The sequence below is a fragment of the Sorex araneus genome, chromosome X, assembly GCF_027595985.1.
Source record: "Sorex araneus isolate mSorAra2 chromosome X, mSorAra2.pri, whole genome shotgun sequence".
Classification (NCBI taxonomy): Eukaryota; Metazoa; Chordata; class Mammalia; order Eulipotyphla; family Soricidae; genus Sorex; species Sorex araneus.
The window spans coordinates 21890078-21917972 of NC_073313.1; the positions used below are offsets into that span (position 1 = coordinate 21890078).

The 27895-nt window shown below is 45.5% G+C and overlaps 1 protein-coding gene across 2 annotated transcripts in view; it reads left to right on the plus strand.

Moving 5' to 3' along the window:
* The first annotated feature begins 3682 nt into the window (after window positions 1-3682).
* Window positions 3683-27895, plus strand: part of PHEX (phosphate regulating endopeptidase X-linked) — a 256340-nt gene continuing 232127 nt past the window's right edge. For both annotated transcript variants that reach the window (XM_004612239.3, XM_012933584.2), the window contains exons 1-3: window positions 3683-3803; window positions 10685-10753; window positions 18793-18954. In XM_004612239.3, coding sequence (XP_004612296.1) covers window positions 3686-3803; window positions 10685-10753; window positions 18793-18954 — 349 coding nt within the window. In that variant the 5' untranslated portion in view covers window positions 3683-3685. The remainder of the gene's footprint in view (window positions 3804-10684; window positions 10754-18792; window positions 18955-27895) is intronic.

The following is a 27895-nucleotide window of genomic DNA, read 5'->3' on the forward strand; positions in this document are numbered from 1 at the left end:
TTTGCATGGGCATGGTGTAGTTTGGGATGAGAGTGCACAGCTCTTTTCTCCCGTGACAATTCATGGAAGTCTTGTTTTGTATAGTCTTTTTACTTAGCAGTGAAATGTTGGGGATGGGCTGCAAGTTGCTAAGTGAGGCAGTAGTATGCTTCGGAGTAAACGCCAATTGCCCTTATCTCTGGGGGCAATCACCATTTCCAGTCTGGTGGAAGCTAGTCCTGCTATAACTCACAGCCTTCTCCCCATGTCTGCAAGTGGGAACAGCGTGGGAGAATTTGGAGAAGCAAGGGAATAAGTAAGAAGGGCATTCTAGTGTCAAGCTAGTGACTGTCCTCTCCTCATGTACAGGCAGCACTGTCAAGCAAGCCACAGTCGCTGTGCCTGGCAGAGCGCCCCCCCACACACACATCAGCTTTCTATTTTTTGCTTTTCCTGTAGCACCTGAGACAAGTCCCTGGGTCTCCGTGCCTTCATTTGCAACAGAAAGTTGGGAGTTCCATGCCTATCACATATATAGGTTTACCTTGAGGTTAAAGTGGGATTTGAGAGGCTAGAGTGATAGCACAGCGGGTAGGGCATTTGCCTTGCACGTGGCCAACCTGGGTTCGATCCACAGCATCCCCTAGGTTCCCCACGCACTACCAGGAGTAATTCCTGAGGGCAGAGCCAGGAGTAACCCCTGAGCATTGCTGGGTGTGACCCAAAAACAAATAAATAAATAAATAAATAAAGTGTGACTTGAAGGTCTATGCAGAAGTCCATTATCATTTGAGCACTTAGAAGGTATTAGGAGGAGGCTATGCCAGCGCCTAACGTGGGGAGGGGGTTTGATTTTGATTGCTTGCTCTTATTTATCCCGTGATTCTTCCGAGCCAGGAACCGTAGTTGCTGGGAGGGCAACACTCAACTTGATGAACATGTTTCCTGACCTCAGGGAGCTCCTGGTTAGCTCACAGGATTGTGGGGTCAAGTCTCATAAAAGAATCCCTTCCTCAGAGTCAAAGACATGTTAGCATGTCTTATAGAATTATAGCAACACAACAATATGAACAACCACCGAGCACTTAATGCCACATAGTAAACACCTAAACTACAACATAATGCCATATTTTGGCCAATGGCTCTTCAGAGTTTGGTGGTAATATGAACGGAGCAGAAAGTAAGGCTGTTGGGGGGGGGCACAGAGATAGCACAATGGGTAAGGTGCTTGGCAGCCATGTGGCCTACCCGGGTTTGATCTCTGGCATCCTACATGGTCCCTTGAGCACCACCAAGAGTGATTTCTGAGTGCAGAGGCAGAAATAGTCCCTGAATATTGCCAGATGTGCCCCCAGAACAAAACAAAACAAAAAAGTAAGGCAGGATGCATTCTAGAAAAAGTTTAAAACCTTGGGAGATCTAAAGCTTGAGTAGGACAAGCCAGAGAGGACTGCAGCCATGGGATCTTATTATATTGGGCTCATCCATGGCTGCTGAGCTCTGTAGTCAGCCTCCAAGGCCATGGTCACAAGTTTTGCCAGAGAGCAAAGCTATACGCCTCCTGAGCTCCTTCTGTTCCATAACCCTCAGTAGAACAAAACAGATTGGCAGTAATTGTGCTGTGATTTAATCATGTCTTTCTCACTGGATAATAAAATCAGTGTCATTTTAACAGTGATATAGGCAGGTAGACAAGGAAGGGTCCCCATGACAATAAAATAAATTCCTGGGAAGTAGTAAAACCAACAGTCCAAGGCTGCAAGAAGCCCACCTTGCAGACACAGGAACTAAGGCCTAATGAGACTTCACCTGGTACCAACGGACCCAGAGAAGTTCCAGTAGGAACAAAGGCCCCAGGAAAGGAATTGAAAAGAGGACCATCAACCATTTCCAACTCGACCCCCTTGGCAACCACCCTAGAAACAGACTCTTACCTTGGTAGAAAGCCCCACATGGGGCAGCTTGGGAAAAACTCTCTAAAGGCCAACGTCAACAAAGGAAGTGTGTGCATGCATTTCCCGACACGCAGCTTGTGTCCACGTGGCCGAGCACATGTGATGCCCGAGCACACGTGTCACAGCATCTCCCCTCTTGAGATGTGGACTGGGGCTCTCTCTGTCTTTGGAGAAGCCCGCATTCTCTCTTGAGCCCGTTCCTCTTTCTCTCCCACCTTCCCCTTCCTCAAAGGCTCCAAATAAAATCTGTTTTTAATTCACTGCTCGTCTACTCCTGACTTTTTTTTTTTCTGTGAGAAAGACAAGGACCCAAAAGGCTTGGGTAAGGCCTCGGACTGACTTTCTTTTTCTGCACAGAGCAGTTCCTTGTTCCAGCCTGACTCCATGGCTCCCCGAGAAATTGGGTGGTGGGAATTAACTCCTGAGCTGAGAAGGTCAAGCGGGCCTCAGGTATAGCTTGACAGCCACCTGGTGGGGCTGATGGGACTCAAAGTCTGTTCTGTGAAGGGGCTCATTGAAAACTATCAGTCCTTGCCTTCCTTAGCGGTCCCAGTCTCAGGGTGGCAGATGTGGATTGGGTGAAAGTAACGGTCTTTCTCCTCTCCGCCTCACATAAGTCACCCATCGGGTTGCCCAATGACTTCAGTAGCATTGGAATGTCCATTGCCCTTCCCCAAGGTAAAGCAAATTTTCATAGCGTGAGCTGCTGTCGTAATTAAAGAACTCCAAGACCCAGTCATCACTTAATGCTTCCAGTGGAACCGATGGCCTCTGAATTTCTCCTGGGAACATGCTGAAACGGGCATGCTCTGGATACAAGAACGGGCAGCCTTGATGGCACACGAGGACAAAACGCACAGGTGCAATTTTTCATCCAAACACACTGGGCAGAAATCCGTCACCAGATCTTTTGAGGTTGCTCCTAAGCTTAATTTGAACATGCCCCCGTCTTTTGCACAATTCTTAGCACCACAGAAAGGAAGTGCTTTTTCTTTTTTCCTTAAAAAAAAGTTCCAGTCCAAACCATCAGACTCTGTAGGTTGTCTTAATTGCTACTTTGCACGGGGCTGGACTCTGACTCTGACTTTTGGCACATGTTGTCATACACAAAGTTCCTAAAATAAAATGCTCCAGGAGATCCCAGAAACGGTGGCAGGCTTTAAAAAGGGACTCGTACGCTGAAAGACTAGCTTTGGTGAAGACCATTCAGGCAGGCAGAATGATGGTTGCAAAAGAATTCCGCGAGTCCTGGGGATGCTGAAGTGGATCCTGGAAAAGGCTTCCCACCTCTCTGATCACGGGTTGGGGGAGTTTTGACCAGAATCCAGTTTTGATAAAGTAATTGTTTTTTTTTTTCTCCTCCCCAAGTGACTATACATTTAAATAGCTAAAACATCTGTTCAGCCACATAGTAAAACATGCACACTCGGAGCGCGGGGGAGCAGAGCCTGCCAAATATCGCTTGAGAGGAACTTTGCAAGGGGACCAGCCCCAAGATAAAGCAACCGCTGTTTGTTTTGTCTGGTGAGGGGGAAAGCCAAGGCAACCAATATTTTGGGTTTTGTGCACTGCCTGTGTGAAGAACTCTTTTGAGAAAGGGTGGCGCGGAGAGATTTCCGGATAGGAATTTGTTGCATCTGCCCATTAGTGAGCCAGAGAGCCTTGGATGTCAACACCTTGCAGACTCTTGAGACCAACGACCAAACCAGAATCGGCGACTGTCTTCTTGCGTGTCCTTGCCGTCCATCCAGATGGAAGCAGAAACCGGGAGCAGCTCTGAGCCCGGAAAGCCAGCCAACAGAGGCATGAGAATCGTCCTGGCTGTGTTCGTCGGTGGCACTGTGGTGCTGGGAACAGTCCTCTTTCTAGGTAAGTGGGCACTGGAGGCTGGGAACTAACTGGCTGAGCAAGGGCAGCGAAGTCTCCTTGTGCTTGGTTCTAACCAACTGTGTGCAGGATGTGGGTACGGGACTGTTTGCATCAGTAGTTGGTGCATCCCTGGCATCTACTGAGTCCACAAATAGAAAGCAGCATTTCCTTTAGGAGGCTAAATAAATAAATGCACCAAGTACCAAACGCGCAGCCAAGGATACAAAGTGGGCATAAGTGGTTTTGGATGGCAGGAGGATTCGGTTGCACTGGGCAAAAAGAATGTTTTATGTATCAGATTTAGCAAAATGAGTGTTTAGGAATTCTTAGTCAGACACTTTCTTTTACTGTATGAGGAAAAAGACTTTGACATTGTGACCGATGCCATGCTGGAATTTCTTCCCATTTGTTTTATTTTGGTTTTGCCTGAAGTCATGAAGTAGCTCACCAAGTACAAACCAGTCTTTAAAACTGTCCCTTTCGGAGCTAGAGAGCGTACAGCAGGTAAGGTGCTTGTCTTGCAATCAATCAGCTGACCCAGGCTGGGTCCCTGGCATATCATATGGTTCCCCAAGCACTGCCAGGAGTATAGTTCCTGGCAGTATAGTATAGTATAGTATAGTATAGTATAGTATAGTATAGTATAGTATAGTATAGTATAGTATAGTATAGTATAGTATAGTATAGTATAGAGTGCAGAGCCAGGAGTAACCCCTGAGTATTGCTGGGTGTGGCCCAGAAACCAAACACAAAATGTCCCTTTCATGGCATTTGTTCCTTTCTAATCCAGTGGCCCTGAAAATTAATATGAAGGAAAACAGGGAGTTTCCGCCCACGATTTGACTGGTCTTGTGATTCAGTTGTTTTCATGACTCTTGGTGAGACTGATGGCTCCAGAGAGTAACATAATAGCGAAGCATACACCCATCAGGGAAAGGGGAGGGATGTCCTAAAACAGTGAGCATTTGAACCCGACTTCTCCTACTTCCCTTACTCAATCGGTAGATTTCACTCATCTGAAAGTGCTACAGGAACATTCCTGTAAACACAGGAGATTCTAGGTGACCTTTGCCTCTGCTTTGCATCTTTTTTTTTGCTTTTTGGGTCACACCCAGCGATGCTCAGGGGTTACTCCTGGCTTTGCACTCAGGAACCACTCCGGCGGTGCTTGGGGGACCATATGGGATGCCGGGGATCGAACCCGGGTCGGCCTCGTGCAAGGCAAACGCCTTACCCACTGTGCTATCGCTCCGGCCCCTCTGCTTTGCATCTTAAACTCTGAGAAGATGTCTTCCCTAAGCCTTGTTCTTCCGCACTGACTTGTGGCCCTGGTCCGGGTGGTCTGTGAGAACCTGAGGCACCAGAGGCAGGAATGACCAGTTCATTTTCAAATTCTTTGGTGTCTCTTTCCTCTCCCCTCAGCCCTACAGCCTGTTTCTCAAATGCCAACATGGCCGGCAAGCTTCTGCGAAGGGCCAGGCTTGCCATAGTTTCAGCTTTCTGCCCCGGACTCTGGCCATCACTCTGCGGTGGCTAGCAGCGAGCACAGCTGTGTGTCCACATTTCACTGTGGGCAGTGACATGTGAATTTCAGGGAATTTTTTTAGCATCAGGAAATACTCTCTTTGTTTTCACTTTCCTTTACCCTTAAAATAATGTGAAAGCTGGAACTGGAGAGATAGGACAGTGGTCAGAGCACTGGCTTTACATGTGGCTGACCCGGGTTCGATCCCTGGCACCCCATATGGTCCCCTGAACACCTCCAGGAGTGATTCCTGAGCGTAGAGCCAGGCGCCAGCCTTGAGCATCACCAGGTGTAGCCAAGAATCAGACAATCAAACAAAGAAATGTTCAAGCTATTCTCGGTAATGGGCCGGACAGAAATGGGGAACGGAGCAGACTCAGCCCATTGTCTTGGCCTTTTCATGGACCCCTCTTTGCAGTTATTCTTAGTCACGGCTGCTGCATTCTGAGGTCATTTCTATTAGTTCTCTATGGAGAAATCTAAAATGAGAAGCTGAACTGTTCTTTTTGTTTTTCCAGAACCTCCCAACCAGTTAAAATATGACATTTTCAGTTAAAAAAAATTAAAGTTTTTTCTTTGTCATTTTTTTCATTCAGGCTCATAAGTAACACTCTCCCCAACTCCAGGATACAGTGTGCTTCTTTGACGGTGTGGGTCTGTAATCACTTTCTTTAAAATCTTTCTTTTACTCATTATTGGGTATATATCTGATTTTAACTGCCTACATCAGTTCTGTATCCTTAGGAGTTTGGGTTCAAGATAATTGTGCATGCAAGGACTTATTCTTTAACCGACCATTCTTTTTTCAAAACTATCTTTAATAGACCATTTGTCTTCCATGCTTGAGGCCCTGGTTCCATCTGCAATACAGCAAAAACCAAACAGACTGAGATATTGTCCAGAATTATAAAATAGTTATTATTTATAATATAGATTTTTCCATTAAAAATAACACAAATGGCTGGAGAAATAACTCAATGACGTGGTCCCCCACCCCCCGGGGCCAGAGTGATAGCACAGCGGTTAGGGCGTTTGCCTTGCACGCGGCCAACCCGGGTTTGATCACCCGAGTTCGATCCCCGGCATCCCATATGGTCCCCCAAGCACCGCCAGGAGTAATTCCTAAGTGCAAAGCCAGGAGTAACCTCTGAGCATTGCTGGGTGTGACCCAAAAAGCAAAACAAACAAATAATCAATGTCGTGGCCCCCTGAACACCTCCAGGAGGGATTCTTTTTTTTTTTTTTTTTTTTTTTTTGCTTTTTGGGTCACACCCAGCGATGCTCAGGGGTTACTCCTGGCTTTGCACTCAGGAATTACTCCTGGCAGTGCTTGGGGGACCATATGGTATGCTGGGAATTGAGCCTGGGTTGGTCACGTGCAAGGCAAACGCCCTACCCGCTGTGCTATCACTCCGGCCCCTCCAGGAGTGATTCTTGAGTGCAGAATTTGCAGGCAAGAGACGCTGGTTTGATGTCCAGTACTAGATGCCCCCACCCACATATGGCCAGGAGCATCTGTGGTGCCCTTGAGCACCACCAAATGCATCATCAAAATAAAAGAACGTACTGATGAAAAAATATTTGGTAGTATATAGGAGTAAAATGAAGGGAAAAATCCCCCCTGTTCCACCACCTAGGAACAACCAACGTTTTTTTTTCTTTTTTTGGGTCACACCAGGCAATGCTCAGGTCCTGGCTTTGCACTCAGGAATTATTCCTGGCGGTGCTCAGGGGACCATATGGGATGCTGGGAATCGAACCCAGGTCAGCTGCATGCAAGGCAAATGCCCAACCCGCTGTGCTATCACTCCACCCCCCAACCAGCCTTTTTATACTAATCAGTATGCTGCACATATCTACTTTTACCTAGCATGTTTTAAAATTTTTTTTGTTTCCATTTTATTTAATTTTTTGCCACATCCACCCTTTGCATTGTAGTGAACCCCTGACCATGCTTGGGCGACAATATGTGTGGCTGGAGACTTAGCCACAACCAACTGCATTGTGAGGCAAGCCCCTTAACCACTATACTATCTGGCCTTGGGGTTTTTTTCCTCGATATTTTTTGGTGGCACTCATTGATGTTCAGGGGTCATTCCTTGCTCTGCACTCAATAATCACCCCTGACAGTGCTCGAATTCGGGTGGAACACAGGTAAGGCAAGAGCCTTACCCACTGTACTATCCCTGTGACCCACATCTCTTTGTTTTTTAGAGTAATCAGAATATACATTCATTCTAAGCTACTTCTTTTCTTGGGGCTGGAGTGATAGCACAGCAGCGGGTAGGGTGTTTGCCTTGTGTGTGGCCTACCCGGGTTTGATTCCTGCATCCTTCTTGGAGAAGCTGGCAAGCTACCAAGAGTATCCCACCCACATGGCAGAGCCTGGCAAGCTACCCGGGGCGTATTCGATGTGCCAAAAACAGTAACGACAAGTCTCACAATGCAGACGTTACTGGTGCCCGCTCGAACAAAATCGATGAACAATGGAGGACAGATGACAGTGCTACAGTGCTACTTCTTTTCTTAAAAAATAGCTCTCAATGTTGAAAGAGGAAGCCTCAGTTTCCCCTTGCTGGTGAGACAGAAAGCCACAGTTTCTTCGCTCCAGATGTTCCATCTCTTCCCCCATCAACTTGACAAACATTTCACCCCAGATTCTCAGCATTCCCGGGGCTTCCCAGGAATATAAAACTCTGCCCTGGAGTCTAGGCTGACAGGGAAACTAAGATAATGGGCAATCCTGGAGTCTAGGCTGATGGGGAAACTGAGATAATTGGCAATTAGGCCTGCAAGATTGGTTTTCCCTTGCCAGTGAAGAAGAAAGCCAGTTTCCCCTTGCCTCCTTCCCCCCTGTACCTGACACGTTTCATTCCCAGAGTCCTGCCCCAGCGGGCATAGAGATTTTCAGGACCATAAAACTCTGTGCTGGAGTCTAGGCCACCAGGGAGACTAAGGTAAGGGACAAAAATGCCCAGAAAGATTTAGACCAGTGGGGGCTGAAGTGATAGCACAGCGGGTGGGGTGTTTGCCTTGCACGCGGCCAACCCGGGTTCGATTCTCAGCATCACATATGGTCCCCTGAGCACCACCAGGAGTAATTCCTGAGTGCAGAGCCAAGAGCAACCCCTGTGTGTCGCTGAGTGTGACCCAAAAAGAAAAAAAAAGATTTAGACCAGCTAGACATCGTTGTAATTTTCTGGCATCTTTTGTATAAACACTTGCCAGGAACCCTTAAAATGGCCTACACAAACCCCCCTTAACTTAGTCCTTTACTAAGTTCCTCCTCACTTGGGGAACTCCTTTTTCTTTTCTCTTCTACTTCCCAATAAATGTTCTACTTCTGAATCTGAGCATCTTTATTACTCAATATTTTCACTCTTGAAAATATTGAAGCACTTGGGAATCACGAACAAACACAGAGACCCGCCTCCGCTTCTGCCTCACCAACATCCAGGTTCCATAAGGGGGTTTCTTTTTGGCTTTCTTTTTTAGTTACACTTGGCAATACTCAGGGGTTACTCCTGGCTCTGCACACAGGAATTATTGCTGACGGTGCTCAGGGGACCGTAAGTGATGCTGGGAATTGAACACGGGTCGGCCATGTGCAAGGCAAACGCCCTCCCTTGCTGGACTATCACTCAGGCCCAAATAAATGATTTCCTTGAACCTGTAATGTAACATAGGTAAAGACAGTGATATGGAGGGTGGGAAGCAGAGAAAAGAACAAAGAAAATAGCTCTTAGAATGTGGGCTAATCAATAACACCCATTGCATGTGGCCGACCCGGGTTCGATTCCTCCACCCCTCTCCGAGAGTCCAACAAGCTACCGAGAGTATTTCGTCTGCACGGCAGAGCCTGGCAATCTACCCATGGCATATTCGATATGCCAAAACCAGTAACAACAAGTCTCACAATAGAGACGTTACTGGTGCCCACTCGAGCAACGGGATGACAGTGACAGTGACATTGCTATACTAGCGAGCTCTGGACAGGCCGGGACAGGCTTTCCTGACTCCTGGATGGAGACTTTAGGAAAGGTCTTGGTCCCTCTGCTACCCCGCCCCATCAATCTCCCCTAGGCCTGTTTTTATCTGGCCTGCAATAGCATCTCCAAACGTTTTCTTGTTTCTGCTCTCGGAGAACAGCAGTAATAAATTCCTCCTAACTTCCTTGGTGACCCAAACTAACATTGAAACCTGTGCCCCGCTCATGCGCAGCTGCTACCCGCCCTTTACAAATAAGGCACCTTGCCGTTCTGCAGAAATCCCTTTAGGACCTTGCCAGCCAGATGGAGTCAATGAATCTACTAGTGGAAAGCTCCTTCCATCTCACAGGGCTTTTGTTTTGGGGAAAACTGTTGGAAGTTTGGGTCTTAAGGCTGCCTAGGTCTGGGGTGGGCCTGGTGGGAGGATGGGGTACAGGGTACAGGGCTGGCTGATTAGTCTCTTGCTGAATGACTACTCGAATTGGTCTATTTTCAGTTTGTTTGGGTTTGGGTGCCACACCCTGCAGTGCTCAGGGGCTATTCCTGGTTTGGTACTTAGGAGCGACCCCTGATGGTGCTGGGGGGACCATATATGGTGCCTGGCCGGTACAACTTCTTAACCGGTGCCTCTTTTGGGCCATATTTATCAGAAGACAAAATTCAGAACTTTAAGTGCCACCCAGGCTTTCATTTCTATTCTGAATTTGCTCAAAGGACGTGACCTGTAAGTTCCTAATGTGGTTGCGAACATAAAGAGGGAAACCAGGAGACTTAAGCCCTCAATAATCAGCAATGGAGGCTTTAGAGATCAGTCGCCCCCCCACCCCTCCAGCCACCGTGGTTCTCAAAATTGATAAAAATCACCTGGAGGGTCCGGAGAGCTAGAACACTGGGTAGATCACTTGCTTTGCATGCAGCTGACCCGGCACCCTATATGGTCGACCCAGCACCCTATACGATCACCCCAGCCCCGCGTGAATGATCTCTGATTGCGTGCAGAGCCAGAAGCCTTGAGCACAGCTGGACATGGCCCCAAAGGAACCCCCTGGAGGGATTGTTGAACTCGAGGCTTTGGAACTGCATCTGATTCCAGTTCTGAGGCCCAAGGACGGCTCAGAGCCCTTTCTCGGGGAAGCCCGGGTCTGGTGCATTGACTTCCCTTGCCGAACCTAAGGGAGGCCGGGCCATGTGACCCTGGCTCTTTGCATTCTCGGTGAATGCCAAGAAGTGGGAGCTGACAGCCGTTGTCTCGTGTGTGTGTGTGTGTGTGTGTGTGTGTGTGTGTGTGTGCGCGCGCCTGACGGTTGGTTACCTGTTGGTGGTCTGCTACAAGCCAGTCATTTCTTTATTTTGGTCTGTTTTTGCAGTGAGTCAAGGTTTCTTAAATTTCCCAGCTAAACAGGAGTACTGCCTGAAGCCGGCATGCATCGAAGCCGGTAAGTCTGCCTTCCGCTCTGCGTCAAGTTATAATTATGGTACCTTGGGGAATAAGAACAAAAACAGGGTAGTATTTTTAGTATTTGACCTTATTTAAGATTTACCAGGCATGAAATGCATTTTTTTTTTAAAAAAAACAACCTTCATGTTTACTTTTAAGTCTGTGTATGTTGGGGGGGGAGGTGGTAAGGGGGCTCAAGGTTTCCTGTTTTCTTTTTCCTTGCACAAACAGCTGTGTGGTATTCCAAGTCTTTGGCAGGCCGCTGGGCGGGGCGGAGAAGATTGGCAAGGCCTCTCAGGAGACCCGGATGTAGCTGGGGGCTCTGAAGCCTTTTCTCTTCCGCAGTCTTTCTGTGCCTAGCCCACGTTACAATCTAAACTCTTCTTAAGGTCACCAGGCACTATATCAGAGGGTACCCTAAGGAGAAGGTAATCGCTTCAAGCTGCCTCAGTTGTGCCATTGTCACTGTCACGGTCATCCCGTTGCTCATCGATTTACTCAAGCGGGCACCAGTAACGTCTCCATTGTGAGACTTGTTGTACAGTTGTGCCACAGATATAAGAATTCATGCCCGTCATGATTACTGCTGGGATGTAGATCGGCAGGATCTGAATTTCAGCCCACACCTCCTTTTAAATTTTATGTTTGGATTTTGGCTTCAGACTCAGCAGCACTCACAGGCTACCGTCAGAAATGCCATGGGACCACATAATGCTGGGGACCAAACCTGTCACAGTCCAGACACCCAGTGACGTTGGTGTGTTTTCCAAAGGGATCATAGCGATTTAGCCTGTGACCCTGCCGCTTTCCACTTGGCTGCAAGACATGAATGAACGAGCTCAGGCACTCATTTAAGATTGGGGACTAGCAGTGAAGCCAAACCAAGCAGGAGAGTGGACAGACATGGGAAATCAGTGCAGAAGAAACATATTTGTTGGAGTAGATTCATGAAGAGATTAAACCAGAGCAACGACAGGAGCTAGAGTGACGGGGCTGAGGAAGTGTCTGTGTAGTGACACTGGTGACGAGAGGGCACGTACTGGTGAAGCTGAAGGCCAGGACTTTGCAGGTGAAGGCAGTACCGGGGGCACTACCTGGGGGCTAGGGCCCTACCGAGGGCAGAGCCTTCTGGGAAAAGAAACCAGGGTGTCTGTAAATGGGGGGGGTCCTAAGTGTGCTCAGAAGCCACAGAGTGTTTTCAGAAATGGACACAGTCTTGTAGGGATTTGGGACCAAGGAAGTTGTTTTTTGTTTCTTTTTTCTTTTTTTTTTTGCTTTTTGAGTCACACTCGACAATGCACTGGGGTTACTCCTGGCTCATGCACTCAGGAATCACCCCTGGCGGTGCTCAGGGGACCATATGGGTTGCTGGGAATCGAACCCAGGTCGGCCGCGTGCAAGGCAAACGCCCTACACGCTGTGCTATTGCTTCAGCCCCCTGTTTTTTTGTTTCTTTTGGGTCACACTCACACCCAGCGATGCTCAGGGGTTACTCCCGGCTCTACACGTAGGAATTACTCCTAGTGGTGCTCAGGGGACCGTGTGGGATGCCGGGGATTTGAACCCGGGTCGAGCTTGCAATGTAAGTGCCTTACCTGCTGTACGATTGCTCTAGCCCAAGAAGTAAGGACGTTTTTCTAGGAGGAGAGATCCAAGGGTACTAGAAGGGAAGAAGGTCACTCTGATTGGAGGTAAGTTTAATAAGCCAGGAGAGAGATGAGGAAGGAGGAGAGATTCTGGAGGGCTTAGGAGATGAACTGCTAGTTGGAGGTTTGGGTGTAGCCTTGTAAGAGAAAGTAAAGCCTTGGGGTAGTTGTTAGATGGTGGCGTTTTGGAGCTGGGGAAGTAGTAAATTAAAGAGCTTTCATTTTGTTCTAGATGCTCTCCAAAATTAATTCTTTTTAATTGAGTCACAGTGATATACACATATACAAAGTTGTTCATGAATGGGTTTCAGTCATACAATGTTTCAGTTTCCCTCCCCCTCCCCGCTGGCCTCTATGGCAGGCACTTCTCTTTTCTCTCTCTCTCTCTCTTTCATCTCTCATCTCTCTCTCTTTGCTTTTTGGCCTTGTGTTTGCTATACAGATAATACAAAACTTATTAGGTATATCTCCTTATTACTTTCAACACTTAGTTCCTGTCCAAAATGATCATTTCCAAATATTATTGTCATGTTGATCCCTTTTCTATCCTAACTGCCCTTAACCCCACACATACTCCTAGACCTAATATAAAATTAGTGGCTAAGATCAGTTCCTAGAGGTCATGTCTTTCTGGTCCCAAAACCATTATTTTTATTGGTTTCAGGGCCACAGTTGGCATTGCTCAGGACTTCCCCCTGATTCTGCACTCTGGGATCGCTCATGGCCAGGGACTCTATTGAACCTGGGTTGGTAGCATGCAAGGAATTACCTTACCTGCTATACTGTCCCTCCAGCCCCTTTGTCCCATTCTTGAGTCACAGATATCTTATTTTTTGGGGGGTGGTCACACCCGGCGATGCACAGGGATTACTCCTGACTTTGCACTCAGGAATTACTCCTGGCAGTGCTCAGGGGACCATATGAGATGCTGGGAATTGAACTTGGGTGGGCCGCATGCAAGGCAAACGCCCTACCCGCTGTGCTATCGCTCCAGCCCCGATATCTTTTCTTTTTTAACCGTGCCACATGTAAAAGTGACTTAAATATGCCAGCTCATTTAAATTTTCATAGCACCACGAAATTGGTGCTGTGACCAGGCCCATTTGCGGGTGGGGAAAGGCAGGCGTCTAGAGGCAGAATGACTTTCCAGCATGCCATCCTGGGTTATCGGCAGCACTTGGCTTCAACTTCTTTCAACTCCAAGGTTTTGTTTTGTTTTGTTTTTGTTTGGGGCCACACCCAGCAGTGCTCAAGGCATATTCCTAGCTCTGTATTCATGGACTTGGGGTCCATATGTTTTGGCAGGGATCGAACCCAGATCAGCTGTGTGCCCGGTAAGCACCTGACCTGCTGTACTGTGTCTCCAGCCACCTCAACTCCAGTTCTTGGTGAAGAATCAAGTGCTCTGACTCCTCTCCGTCTGTCCCACGATGCCAAGGAGAGAATCTCATTGATTTGCTTGGTTTTCATAATATGACACAGGACCAATATTTTAGCTTCTTTTTTTTTTTTTTTGCTTTTTGAGTCACACCCAGCAACGCTCAGGGGTTACTCCTGGCTCTGCACTCAGGAATTACTCCTGGCGGTGCTCAGGGGACCATATGGGATGCTGGGAATTGAACCCGGGTTGGCCGCGTGGAAGGAAAATGCCCTACCCGCTGTGCTATCGCTCCAGCCCCAATACTTTAGCTTCTTGATCATCCCTGGAAGGATAAGAAAGGCTGAGGAGTTCCCAGGCCCTTTCTGCCCAGCCAGGACAGTTGATCTGACATTTTCTCCCGGGGTGAGGGCATGGTCCGTAGCAGGTTGGAGCACCGGGGAGCACTCTCAGAGCACAGGTTCCAAACTTCCTGGCGCACTGTGTTTCTGCTGTGCTGCGGTTCTGAGAGACGTGGGAATTGGGAAGTTTTGAACTGCCACCATTCCGTTGGAGCATAGACCTCTCATTTTTCTGAGGGCCACTTCATGAGAGCACAGACCTGGAACGTTCACAGTCACATTTGGTAATGTCACCTCCCCTCAACTAGTGTTTTGCTTTGCTGTCCTGTTTTACATTATCACGTTGGTGAATGGCTGACTTGTGTTGAAAAAAAAAACAACTGACTTTGCTATTTCCGTAGCAAAAAGCTTGCCAGCTACAGCCCTCTGTGGTGTAACCCGAGCCTGTGTCAGAGGTAGTGGTGGTGGTTGTGGTGGTGGTGGGGGGGGGGTTCTGTGGAGAAGTTGTGGAGCAGATATCACGGGAGAATTGTGCCAAGGGAAGGCCTGGAAAAGGGGGCGTGGCATGTGAGTGTGGGGCAAGCAAAGTTCAAGAGGGGAGTGAGGCAGGGGAGGATAGCTCAGTGGTAGAGCACTTCTCTTTGTGAGTCATCACCATCAACAGCCGTTGTGGGGAAGAGGCGGGGGGGGGGGGGAAAGGAAAGGGGAAGGGAAGTGTCTGATGAGCTTTGGATGTTTTCTGAGAAGATTCCAGCCATGTCTGAGCTGCCTCCTCTCCTCTTCTTTCCTCTCTTGCCCTCCATTTCCGTTTCCTTCACTCCTAATTTCCCCCCAAATCATGAATGGGGAAAGACTACCTACAGGCCACTTGATCTGCGGCCACATAACCATGACAAGCCTTCATTTCACCATATGGAAAATGGTAGCAAGATTTAATTGAAATTAAAATAAATTAATGTTAATTAATTTAATCTATTTATTTTAAAATAATTTAATTTAAATGTAAACTAAATTAACAATAAATGTCATTTTAATTTTAGAATGTTGTTCACAATAATTTGTTACATTTAATGTTCAAACACCCATCCCACCACCATGACACCTTCCCACCGCCATATTTTGAATGTTCCCATCCTGAGCCCCAAACCCTGTCCCCAAAGCAGGACCTAAATACCTAAATAATATCTTTGGTATTGCTTGTTGTGAATAATCCACTAAAAATGATCCAAACAAATTTCCTTAGAGGAAAGTATGTGAAGACTGTTGTATTTCACCCTGGAGCCATTAATCGCGTGTATAAGAGATTGCTAACACGCCAAAGGCTGAGCCTTGTGTGCTTATATGTATATGTATGTATATTTGTGCTTGTGTGCTTACATATATATGTATATCTATTTTTCTCCCTGAGATGAGTTGCCTTCTACTTTACACCCCATCAAATGTGGCATGCTACTTTTGGTACATCAGTGGCATAGAGTATGAGATGTTGTTTATAAATATAAATTTATATTTATATGAAATATCATTATATGATATCTAAGTATGCTGTAATCTAGCTGGCAACAAAATTTGGAAGACAGTTTGCTTGGCTCTAAAGAATCCCCTGGATTTATTCATTTAATTCTCATGAAGATCCCTCGGGATTCTGTAATCCCCAGTTTACAGATGAGGACATGAAGGCACAGGGAAGTTAGGTTAGCAGTGTAAGCTTCGATAATTTTTGCTTGCTTCCCTGTCGTCTTCAACCCCCCTTGGTAAGGCTCTAACGTCTGTGACAAATGTCTGGCTTTGTGTCCCCTCCCCATACTACTGGGGATCAAAACTCCATGTCTCATTCATGCAAGCCATGCGCTTGACCGCTGTGTCACAGGATAACCTGGTGATGATTATCATTTGTTATTAATGCCCACTGCCCTCTCCCCTGAGCCCTGACTGATCTTCCAAACTCAGGCTGGAACATGTGGCTGTTTCCAGATCCAGCCCTCCGCCCTTGCTCGGTGGGACACACTTAGCAGTCTCCCGTAGATGTGGCGACAAAGCCTTTTACAGGTTTTCTTCCTCCCCATACTGCTTCAATTAGAACAAGCCTGTCTGGGTTTTCTCCACGGAGCGGAAGGGGAGAGGGGTGACAGTGTCTTGAAAGCGCTTGTCCCCTGCAATTTGAAGTCCCAGTTCTCCCGCAGAATGTGCAGCCCTGGGTCCAGCTGTGATTCCTGAGTGATGAATAGGGAGCTGAAACTTGTTTCCCTACTCAGCAGGCTGGCTCCCCAATTCTGTGTGAGTGCGACATTCCTCCCCGCCCCCCCCCACGACTTTCTAGCAGGACTGAGGTCAGAGCTGATCTTGCAGTTTTTTGAGGAACTTGCAAGAATACTGGTGAGGATGCATTAGGGGGGTCGGGGCGTCTTGGGCAGGCAGCCAGCAAACAATATGCTCACATGAATACAAATGCGTGTAAGTGTTTCTCAGGGTGACTCAGTATTGAGCAGGACTGGGATTTGTCTGAGCCTCGTTCTTTATTTGTTTTTTTTTATAGCTGCATAGGCAGAATAACTGGAAACAAAGGGCAGTGAAGAGTTTGAGGCTGCATTAGCATATTTGCTTATTGAGTAATAACAGTAATAATGGTAACATAGTAGCAGGAAGTATGTTGTCTGAGAAAAGGCATGAGTTCAGAAAGAGAAAGATTAGAGTTGATGATAAATTGATCAAAATTCTAAACCAAAGCCCTGGCATTCATTTCATGGGGTGGGTATAAATTGTGGAGTTTGGAATTTCTAGGGTGTTCTAAAGAACTCTCTACTGAGAGAATATTTGTCCACTGTGGTGGACAGAAAGTTGTTGGAAATTGGCATAGTCTACACTTGGGAACTATCTAGCATAACTTAAGAACCTGGAGGAACAACACTTGTAACCAAGCTGACATATAAGTCAGTATCTAAATGTATGAAAAATTTTAAAAAGTGTACTTTGGGGGGGTGGCAAATGATTCATATTTAATTAAAAAAGTGTTTGGATTTTCATTACTTTAAACACAACTGCATTCTGGCATTTATTTAAATATGAAAATGACCCAGTATGTCATCTTTTCAATGCCATTAAAACATTGGCTGCTTTAAAAAATCAACTGGTGCATACCTTTGTGGTAAGATGGTAGCCAGCTATTTATGAGAGTTGGAAGAGATTCAGAATCTCAGGTGGTAAATAATTATATTTCTCAAATAGCTCATGGACACAAAAACTTCTTGTCTATGGACTATCTTCCACAGATGATTGTGTGTGTGTGCTTATAAGTGGGAAAATTGTTGATGTATTGTATTTTCTTATTTGCTCATACAAATACTCATTTCTGCCCCTGTCCCCTGACAAGTGTCCCCACTCTACCCTATGCTATTGTGTCTTCCCTAGAAAGGAGTCTGTGGGGCTGAGTCTTGTAGTTCTCTCCTTGAACTCCCTAGAATTTCCTTCTAGAGGGGCCCGTGGATATCTCTTCTAGGAAGTCATTCATCTGTGAATGTTACTGAATATCAGGGGGCTCAAGAAGTAACAACTGACAGAGAAGGGACCACTATGACAAAGATAGTTGGAAATGATCCCTTTGGATAAAAACTCTGTGCTGAAAATGGGTAAAGGAACAAACATGATAACCTCTCAGTATCTGTATTGCAAACCCCAAAAAAGGGAGGGAGGAAGGGAGGGATGGAGAAAGAGACTGCTGTAGAGACAGACTTGAGGGTGGGAGGGAAACTGGAGACATTGGTGGTGGGAAATGTGCACTGGTGGAGGGAAGGGTGTTGGAACACTGTATGACTGAAACCCGACCATGGACAGCTTTGTAGCTGTGTATCTCAGAGTGATTCAATTAAAAAAAAATTAACAACCGGCCTTCCAGGTCTTTCGGAAGGTGAATTGTAGATATGTGAGCCTCTGTTTTAGTTAATCTTTGCTGGGAGACAAGTCATCTAAACCACAAGGCCTAAAATTATGGTGGGAAGGTCATGGTTCCATAGTTTTGTGTATGTGTGTGTGTGCACACACACGCGTGCGCTGATATTGCCTGAGGCTCATTTATGCAGCTACAATCAGGTGGAGGGTCACGGGGCTTGGAAGGTCAGTGATGGCCTCATGCCTGTCTTAGTTTGGTGCTGACTTTAGTTCTTCTCCATGTGACCTCACACTAGGCAGCTCCTTCAATGGGCACTCTTAGGGTTCCATTCAAAGGGAAGGTGCAGGATCTTTCAAGGCCTGGTCTTGAAACTCACATTCTATTGGTCAATCAAGTCCCAAGGCCAGTCAGATTCAAGGCTGTGAAAATAGATCATACAGGTCGATGAGAAGAGTGGCAAAGTCAACTTTGTAGAAGGAAGAAAGGGATGCAAGGAAATGTTGTTTGTATCTTTGCAAAGAATTGACTATTTGGATTTCTATTGCATGCCTCATAGATGTTTGGAGCAGTTCTGTAAAAACCAATAGCAATTATACCAAAATTTTACCCACTCATTCTGAATGGCGTAATTTAATACAGTGAAGTTGATTCAGGGAGTCATTTGAGGGGAAATGTAAAAGCCAAGGCTCAGGAACTGTTTGATAGGAAATCGTTGTTTAATTTGGAAAGGAATGGTACACAGTAGTCAGTGCTTGTCATTAATCCTGTGATTTTCTTTCTAAATAGCTGCTGCCATCTTGAGTAAAGTAAACTTGTCTGTGAACCCCTGTGATAATTTCTTCCGGTTTGCTTGTGATGGTTGGATAAACAATAATCCAATTCCTGAAGACATGCCAAGCTATGGGGTTTATCCTTGGTTGAGACATAACGTTGATCTCAAGTTGAAAGGTAAGTTTCTGCTGGGGGTTGGTGATACACTCTACAGACAGCAGTGGTTGATGAGAAGCACATAGTTTGGGATTTGAAGCATGACTGCACTTTTTATTTTATTTTTTGCTTTTGGGGTCACACCTGGCGATGCACAGGGGTTACTCCTGGCTCTGCACTCAGGAATCACTCCTGGCGGTGCTCAGGGGACCATATGGGACGCTGGGAATTGAACCCGGGTCGGCCGCGTGCAAGGCAAATGCCCTACCCGCTGTGCTATTGCTCCAGCCCCATGACTGCACTTTTTAATTTTTTTTTTTAAATTTATTTTTTTGAGGGTACAGTTACAGATTTATACATTTTTGTGCTCATGTTTCCCTCATACAAAGTTTGAGAACCTATCCCTTCACCAGTGCCCATTCTCCACCACAAATAAACCCAGCATCTCTCCCACCCTCCCCAATCCCGTCTCCCCCACCCCACCCTGCCACTGTGGCAGGGTATTCCCTTTTGTTCTCTCTCTCTAATTAGGTGTTGTGGTTTGCAATAAAGGTGTTGAGTGGCCATTGTGTTCAGTCTCTAGTCATTTTAACATGACTAAGTTCATTCCTAAGATTTGCTTAAAGAAAAGCTTAAAAGTTAGAATTCTAGTTTCCTCGATTTCAACACAAGCCTAGTATAGGTTGTTATATTTCCTTTATTTTGTTTTTGTCTTATGGCCACACCTGCAGTGTTCAGGGGACCATATGTGGTGTTGGGGATTGAACCCAGGTCAATTGTGTGCAAGGCAAGAACCTTCCCGACTGTACTGTCTCCAATACCCTTTGATATATTTGAGAGTATATCAGATACGAAGTCTGTACTTAATTGGTTTGTTGTGTTCAGAGTAAACTTCATCACTTGCTCATGGTATCCTGAAGTTTCGTAATTTACAAAATGTTAACCCCTCAAGTTTAGACCTCAGTTTTGATCTTGTTTTTGTTATATTACTCCTTTGAACATGTAAGTTGGCTCTGGGGAGTCATCTCCTATGGTCTCTAGCAATTCTAAATACACAGACACATATGTGTGCATAGTCATACATGCATGTGTCTATTTGTGCACAAACTTCAAAAAGTGGGAAAGTTTTTTGAGAATCCTCTGTTTGCTTATTGTAGATCAACTATGAATAGGTAACAAAAAGAAACCTATTTCAAAATCTGCCACCCAGTGATAACTTTTAAATTATGCATAAATGTGTATATATACATATGTATGTGCACACGCATACATATCTCAGAAGGAACAATATAGGGGCTGGAGCAATAGCACAGCGGGTAGGGCGTTTGCCTTGCACGCGGCCAACCCGGGTTCGATTCCCAGCATCCCATATGGTCCCCTGAGCATGGCCAGGTGTAATTCCTGAGTGCAGAGCCAGGAGTGACCCCTGAGCATCGCTGGGTGTGACCCAAAAAGCAAAAAAAAAATAAAAAGAAGGGACAATATATTTTATCTTTATAAACTTTATGCTTCACATGTTAACATGTTTTCATGTCTATAAAAATAGATCCGGAACATCCTTTATGTGACTGCTGTATATGGATCTAGTAGGATTTAATTAATGAATTATTTTTTTGCCATTTAGGTTGTTTCCAGATTTTTGCCACATTGTAAGACACTCAGAGCATGTGTTTTGAGTCATGAGCCATCTCATTTTGAGCTAGATGTGATTCCTGCTTCCTTTTAATTTCTCCTCTGTCACTTTTGGCCAATTACTTGCCTAACCTACCTTAGTTTTCTTATCTCTCCAAGGGCACAAAAAAGCATACCCATTTCATAGGATTTGTGGGGACTAAAGGTGATGACATATATACGTTGTCCAGTCCGGCTCTTTCCTGACACATAGCAGGCCCTCAGTAGATATTTGTCTTTGTGCTTCCATTTCATTTCAAAGGTACTTCTTAGACTCATGAAGTAATATCTAGCAAATGCTTGAAGTTTTATTTTGGTCTTATCCTTTGTAAATATCATATGCCTTCAAAAATATTCAATACTCTCTAGATATTTTTCCTTACCCTCGATAAAAACAGAGTATCTAAAAATAAATCCAAATACTACCGATCAGAAGAGTGCCATTTTCTCATCGCTGATAGAGAACACACAGATATGGCTGTCCAATTTGTGAAGTAAAATGGATTTGACAGACCTGGCTGATGAAAAATTGCCCTCGAGTCAAGTCAGCAACCTGGATTCACGAATTTTATCTTTAAATGGCATATAGGACTTAGATTTCTATGTGGAAAATGCAATTATGTCTTGCTCTTTCTAAGAAGCAGGATTTTTTTTTGTTTCCACAGCTAAATGTAGTTATATGCCTGAAAGTCTTAAATTTCCCTTTCTACGGAACCTCCTAAATTTGTCTTCATGTGACCATGAAGATGATACAGCAAATGTTGCTGCTGGACAAGCAGATAAAAAAAATCTGCAAATGAGCAATTGCGAAACGTGAGGTGATGAGTGAGATAGAACACTTGTGTCAAGCAAAAGACAGATGACTTAAGGTAGTGCCAGCTCATCTCTGATATACCATAGCGATTTTGGCCATCATTTCATAAAGAAATGCAGTGTATTGTCATGTTTAAGCACAGACAGCACCAGTCCAGCCTTAAGATGAAGTAGGACCCGTGCATTAGTGAGCCGAGAAAGACCATTGTGATTCCTGGGTCAGTTATTTATTTGTAAATACCTACTGGCGGAAATTCAAATGGTTCTCTTAATTAAATAGCTCCCCCATACCCCATAATAACCCCCCTCTAAATGATTCCTGCCAAACCGTCTTTGGGAGATAATGGAAAAATGACGACTTCAGTTCAGCTTTTGAAACATCATTTTGATCATTAGGAAGCTCAGACTGTTGAAGACATAGTGAATTGTATCATTTTCCTCCTACCATGGACTAATAATTAGTACTTGACATCATTAAGTACTAATTTAGTACTTGTCATCATTATTTGAATCAAATGATCAGACTGGATATCAGACTGAAATAACAAAATGGGGATTTTGTGTGTGTGTGTGTATGTGCGTGTGTGTGTGTGTGAGTGAGTGAGTGTTTGTGTGCGCTCATGCTTGGGTGCAATTAGCCATTGAGGTGAACTTTTATTATTGGTGAGAGCTCAGTCTCTGTAAGTCTTAGTGAGTCTGTTATATGAGTGCACCCACTGATTCCTCCTTTTCTCCTTTTGGGTTTGGGGCCACACATGGTGGTGCTCAGGGTTTACTTCTGGCTCTGTGCTCAGGGGGCACTCCTGGTGAGCTTGGGAACCTTATGAGGTACCAGGAATCGATCCCAGGTTGACCACATGTAAGGCAAGCACCCGACCTACTGTGCATTGCTCCAGTCCCAGAGTCCTTGTTTTTTCTGACCATGCTGTTTTTTTCTTTTCTTTGTTTTTGGGGCCACACATGGCAGTGCTCAGGGCTCACACTTGGCCCTGAGGGATTATTCCTGGAGGTGCTCAGGGGACCGTATAGGGTGCCAGGGATCAAACCTGGGTCAGACATGTGCAAGGCAAGCACTCTGCCCACTGGAAAATCTCCCTGGCCCCACTAACTGGATATTTAAATCATTCAAAAAAAACCAAATATGAGATAAGCATGTTTAATATGTTATTTTAGTGAAAGAGAAGGGTCAGAGGATAACTTTATCCTGAGTGGAAGGATTAGTGTAGTACTCTATAGCTATAAAGCAACAGATTTGGGGCTGGAGCAATAGCACAGCGGGTAGGGCGTTTGCCTTGCACGTGGCCGACCCAGGTTCGATCCCCAGAATCCCATATGGTCCCCCGAGCACCGCCAGGAGTAATTCCTGAGTTGCAAAGCCAGGAGGTAACCCCTGTGCATCGTCGGGTGTGACCCAAAAAGTAAAAAATAAATCAATTAAAAAAACCCAACAGATTTAATCTTATTCAACACTGTGATGCCTCAATTAAAACTAAAATATAGTCCTGTTATATCCTGCTATTCAGTTAGTGTCTTTTGTGAAATGATCATGTTGCTTGCTTGTTTGCTTTATCCATCCTCTTACTGCCCCCTCTCTGAGGATGGTGTACTCTGTGACTACAGAACCTTGACCTGTGATCTCTATGGTGGTGCAACAGCAATGCCTGGCCTACAGTATTTTTTGGACAAAGGAAAGGAGTTCCCTTTGCACGTAACTGGGTGTAATGGTTGTGTGTGGGGCTAGTTGGGGCTTTCTCTGGTCCTGTGTCTCCCTCCATGTGTGCTGTCACCTAGAGTCCTGCGATGCAGCCAGAGCTTACCCCTGATGGGAAGAGAAAGGTCACTACTGACACTTTTTGGTGTCCTAGGCTTTAAAACGACAGGGCAGGCAGAGGGTACATTCAGTAAAGCTGACCAGAGCCCTTTCTGGGGCCCCAAGACTTCCTGTCAAGATACAAAGAAAGTAATTTGCACGCTGGTCTTTGAGTCTGGGCTCGGGAAGAGTAACAGGGACTCTTGCACTCTTCCACAGTCCACTGACTGTGACTGTGAGCCAACAATGTCCATATGCAGCTGTTTATTTTATTTATTTTTTCTGCTTTTTGGGTCACACCCGGCCATGCTCAGGGGTTACTCCTGGCTTTGCACTCAGGAATTACTCCTGACGGTACTCAGGGGACCATATGGGATGCTGGGAATCAAACGTGGGTCGGCTGCATTCAAGGCAAACGCCCTACCCACTGTGCTATTGCTCCAGCACCTGCAACTGTTTATTACTTGGTGAATGCATTCAGTGAGATGCATCAGGTATATTCCACAATATGTTATCTATTTTTTTCCTGTTAATTTGGAGGGGGGAGAAGTTACAAATTAACATTCTAGAAACGCTTGGCTTTGATTGCTTTCAGTCACTTATCACAGATATCCCCCCGCCCCTAGTGGATGTTGAGATGCTTAGAAATGTTAGTTTCTAGGCCAGAGAGAGAGAGAGAGAGAGAGAGAGAGAGAGAGAGAGAGAGAGAGAGAGAGAGAGAGAGAGAGAGAGAGCAGACTAAGGCGCTTGCCTTCCATGTAGCAGGTCCTGGTTTAGCGCCCGAGTACAGAGCCAGAAATAGCCCTTGAGTACCATCGGGGGTGGTCCCAAGATGCCCTCCCCGAAAGAGAATAAATATAATTTCCCTAGCCAAACAAAAATTACAATTTTAATTGATATGAAAACTTTAACTGCACTATTGAAATAAATCTCAGGTTTTTCCCCCTGAGAGTCCAATCATGACTATAAATATGGAAGCTGATTCTGAAAGAAGAAAACCTGAGTTTTTCTACTAGCTCAGGATATTCCAGAGCATTCCAGCTTTGACTACCAGACCTCTGGTAGGGACCTCATATTCTGGACAGTCTGAATAATGTAATGGGACAGACAACACATTCTTTGGGGAATGTGTGATTTTCAACACCCCCACACCCTTACAGGAAAAGAGAGGCGAAGAGAGGGACATAGGAAAGATTAGGGGAAATTGTCACCGTAAATTTTTCTAGATCTGGATAATTCCAGATAATTTCATTCTGTCTGAAGGCCACTTAAAAATTTTGTGCCCATTATTTCCAAATTCTCTTTTTTGCCTCTTATTGTTAAAGTATTCTTTAAATATTGAGGGGCTGGAGTGATAGCATAGTGGGTAGCGCGTTTGCCTTGCACGTGGCCAACCCGGGTTCAAATCCCAGCATCCCATATGGTCCCCTGAGTACCGCCAGGAGTAATATCTTAGTGCATGAGCCAGGAGTAACTCCTGTGCATCGCCGGGTGTGACCCCCCCAAAAAGTATTCTTTAAATATTACACTTATTTTATATGAAATATATTAACTTTCATTGTTCCAATTTTAGTATGTTTTTTAATTTTAATTTTTTATATTGTTTTGGTCACATTTGAGAGGGGCTGTTCCAGGCTCTGTGCTCAGGAGTGACCCCTAGTGGTCCTTATTTGACTGTCTGGTGCTGGGGATTAAAACCAGGCTCATGGCTGCTACAGCCATGACCACAAGCAAGGCAAGTGCCTTACTTCCTGGACTGTCTCTCCAGCCCCCTAAAGGATTCTTAGGAATATAGACCCTTACGAGAGCAGTTGGTAGAGTTTACTACTTGAGTGGGGGGAAAGGCACCTTATTTTCACTGAGCTCTGATAGAATATTAACCTTTTCTTTTCTTCCTTTCTTTTTTTTCTTTTTTGCTTTTTGGGTCATACCCAGCAACGCTCAGGGGTTACTCCTGGTTCTACTCTCAGGAATTACTCCTGGCTGGGCTTGGGAGACCAATGGGATGCAAGGGATCGAACCCATGTCAGCCCTGTGCAAGGCAAATGCCTTACCCGATGTATTATCTCTTTGGCCTTAGCCTTTTCTTTAAGAAAGAAGGCAACAAAGTCTGGTATCATTAGTAGTGCCCATGGCATTGTTTTCAATGGAAATCAGTTATTTTACTGTCTTACTATAGATATCTGGAAATACAATCTATAGACATCAGTATTCCAAAAATCATTGGCCCAATGCTAATGAGTTGATAAAATAGCACAGATATTATAATGTCAAATATTAAAATGTTGTTTTATTAACCATTTCAGACATTTGATTCCCATTGTATTTTTGTACATTGTATTTTTGGCAGTGCTCAGGGCTTACTCCTGGCTCTGCACTCAGGAGTCACTCCTGGTTGACTCTGGGACCCTATGGGATGCTGGGGATTGAATCTGGGTCAGCTGTGTGCAAGACAAGCACCTCACCTGCTTTACTATATCTCCATTTCCTGGTTTCTACTGGAAGCCTGTGGGTTTTTATTTACTTGTTTATTTTGCTTCTGGGTCACACCCAGCAGTTTTCAGGGCTCATTCCTGCCTCTGTGCTCAGGGCTCACTCCTACTAGTGCTCAGGGAACTATAGACAGTGTCAGGGATTGAACCTAGGTTAGTCACATGCAAGGTATGCACCTTAACTCTACTGTTCTCTGCTCCTAAGCCTGTGTTTAAGAAATTAAAAACATTTATTCTGACAATGGCTTATAGGTGTTAAGAGATTCTCCAAGTAGGGGCTGGAGTGATAACACAGCGGGTAGGGCGTTTGCCTTGCACGTGGCCGACCCAGGATTGATTCCCAGCATCTCATATGGTCCCCAGAGTACTGCCAGGAGTAATTCCTGAGTGCATGAGCCAGGAATAATCCCTGTACATCTCTGGGTGTGACCCAAGGAGCAAAAAAAAGGGATTGTCCAAGTATAGTAGGGCACACACAAAAACTAAGATCACTGCCCATCCTACGGAAGGATTGCTGGGGCAGGTATTAGGAAGGTAAGGTTTATTGAACCCCAGCCTTTTGTTGCAGGCCTTCTGAGAGGAGTTGGCTATGATATAACTCATGGGTCTACTCCTGCTAAAATCTTTGAATAGGTCCTATTTAGCATCTCTGGTAATGAGGACATTACCATCTGGTAATCTGTGTTTATAAGGTTATTAGATGAAACCAGAGATTGGCGTTTAGAGATTTGTGCCTTGAACTGATTAAGTGCAAGTTTTATGTGATTACTTGTGCCAAGGAGTAACACGATTGCTAGATGAAATTAGTGAGCATTGCCACAGGACAATTATGGAAGTGGAGAGGTTAGGGCCAATGCCCAACTAGAGGAGATAAGGTGCAGGTCAATTTTTTCCCGATCATTGTACACATGCTAGGAAATAGAGAGATGGAAAGTCGAGTCTTTATTCCTAAGTACACATTATGTAGCATGTGAAGGAGCTCTCTGATCATCTGAACTTGAAGTCTGTGGCTCCTGATTAAAGGTGGCTGGAGAAGGAGAGGGAGGACTTGAAGTCTGGAGATGAGTGATCTGTGAGGGAAGGTCCAAAAGAGAAGACCGAATCAATATAACTTGGCTTTGTTGGAAAGAAGGCAAGAACAAGGCTGTCAGTGAGCGATGCCAGGATTGAAATGGGCGGGTGAAGGATGTCGAAATCCATTTGTGAGATTTGTGATTTGTGGCTGAGGATGCTGAGGTTTCTGGAAGGGGAGTGATAGCCTGAAAATGCTATGCATGCGAATATGGACTGAAAAAAAAAGAGCGGAAAAGCAGATGAGGGGGCATTTTGGTAGTGTAAATATTGCAACATGTTATGAAAAGTTTCCTGGGAGTTAGCTTGAGTATTGTAGGAGGAAAGAAACATTTTACTTTAGAAGATTGCCACCTAAATTTAGGTTCTTTTGACTAAATATAAGTTCTTTGACACGACTAATGACACAGGATATGCACGTCCTGAGAAAGACATACATCCACCCACGATGACACTTCTCTAGCAACCCACACCCAGGCCCACGCTGTTTTGCATGGTTGGGGTATAGAAGTGTATTTTACTGTGCAGTTGCTCAGAAGGCTTGCATATTTTTGAAAAGCCACTTCCTCCCAAAGGATGCCTGTTTGGAAAGGGCTGAAAAAATCTAGCTGGCTTTGGTGGTACCAACTCCAAGGCGTGCCCACGTGAGCTCTTGGTGGTAAGGATTCCTGAAACTCCTCCAAGTCGCCACATGCTCCTGCCCTCGGTGGCCAGAGGCCACAATAATAATGGAATGGAGAAGACAGGGTTTGTCCAGGAACTTCCAGGGTTCATCCGGATGGGGCCATGGAGTCGATGAGGCCAATGTCCTGGGCCTTGACACCTTCTCCATAAACATGCCTCAGTCACTTACCTTTTCTCTGGATCAGTGGATGGCAAATATCAGGTGCTAGAAGAATGGAAAGGTGGCTTGCATGCAAGAGCGCATTTCCAAGCTCCCTTCTGAGAGTGCCTCTCCGTGCCATGTCAGTTCTTGGAACTCTACAGTTGCCATATTCCATGGGGCAAAATCCCTATTTCTGGGATTGGAGAGATAGCGTATGGATAGGGCATTTGCCTCGCAAACGGCTGACTCAGGTTTGAGCCCTGGCACATGATATGGTCT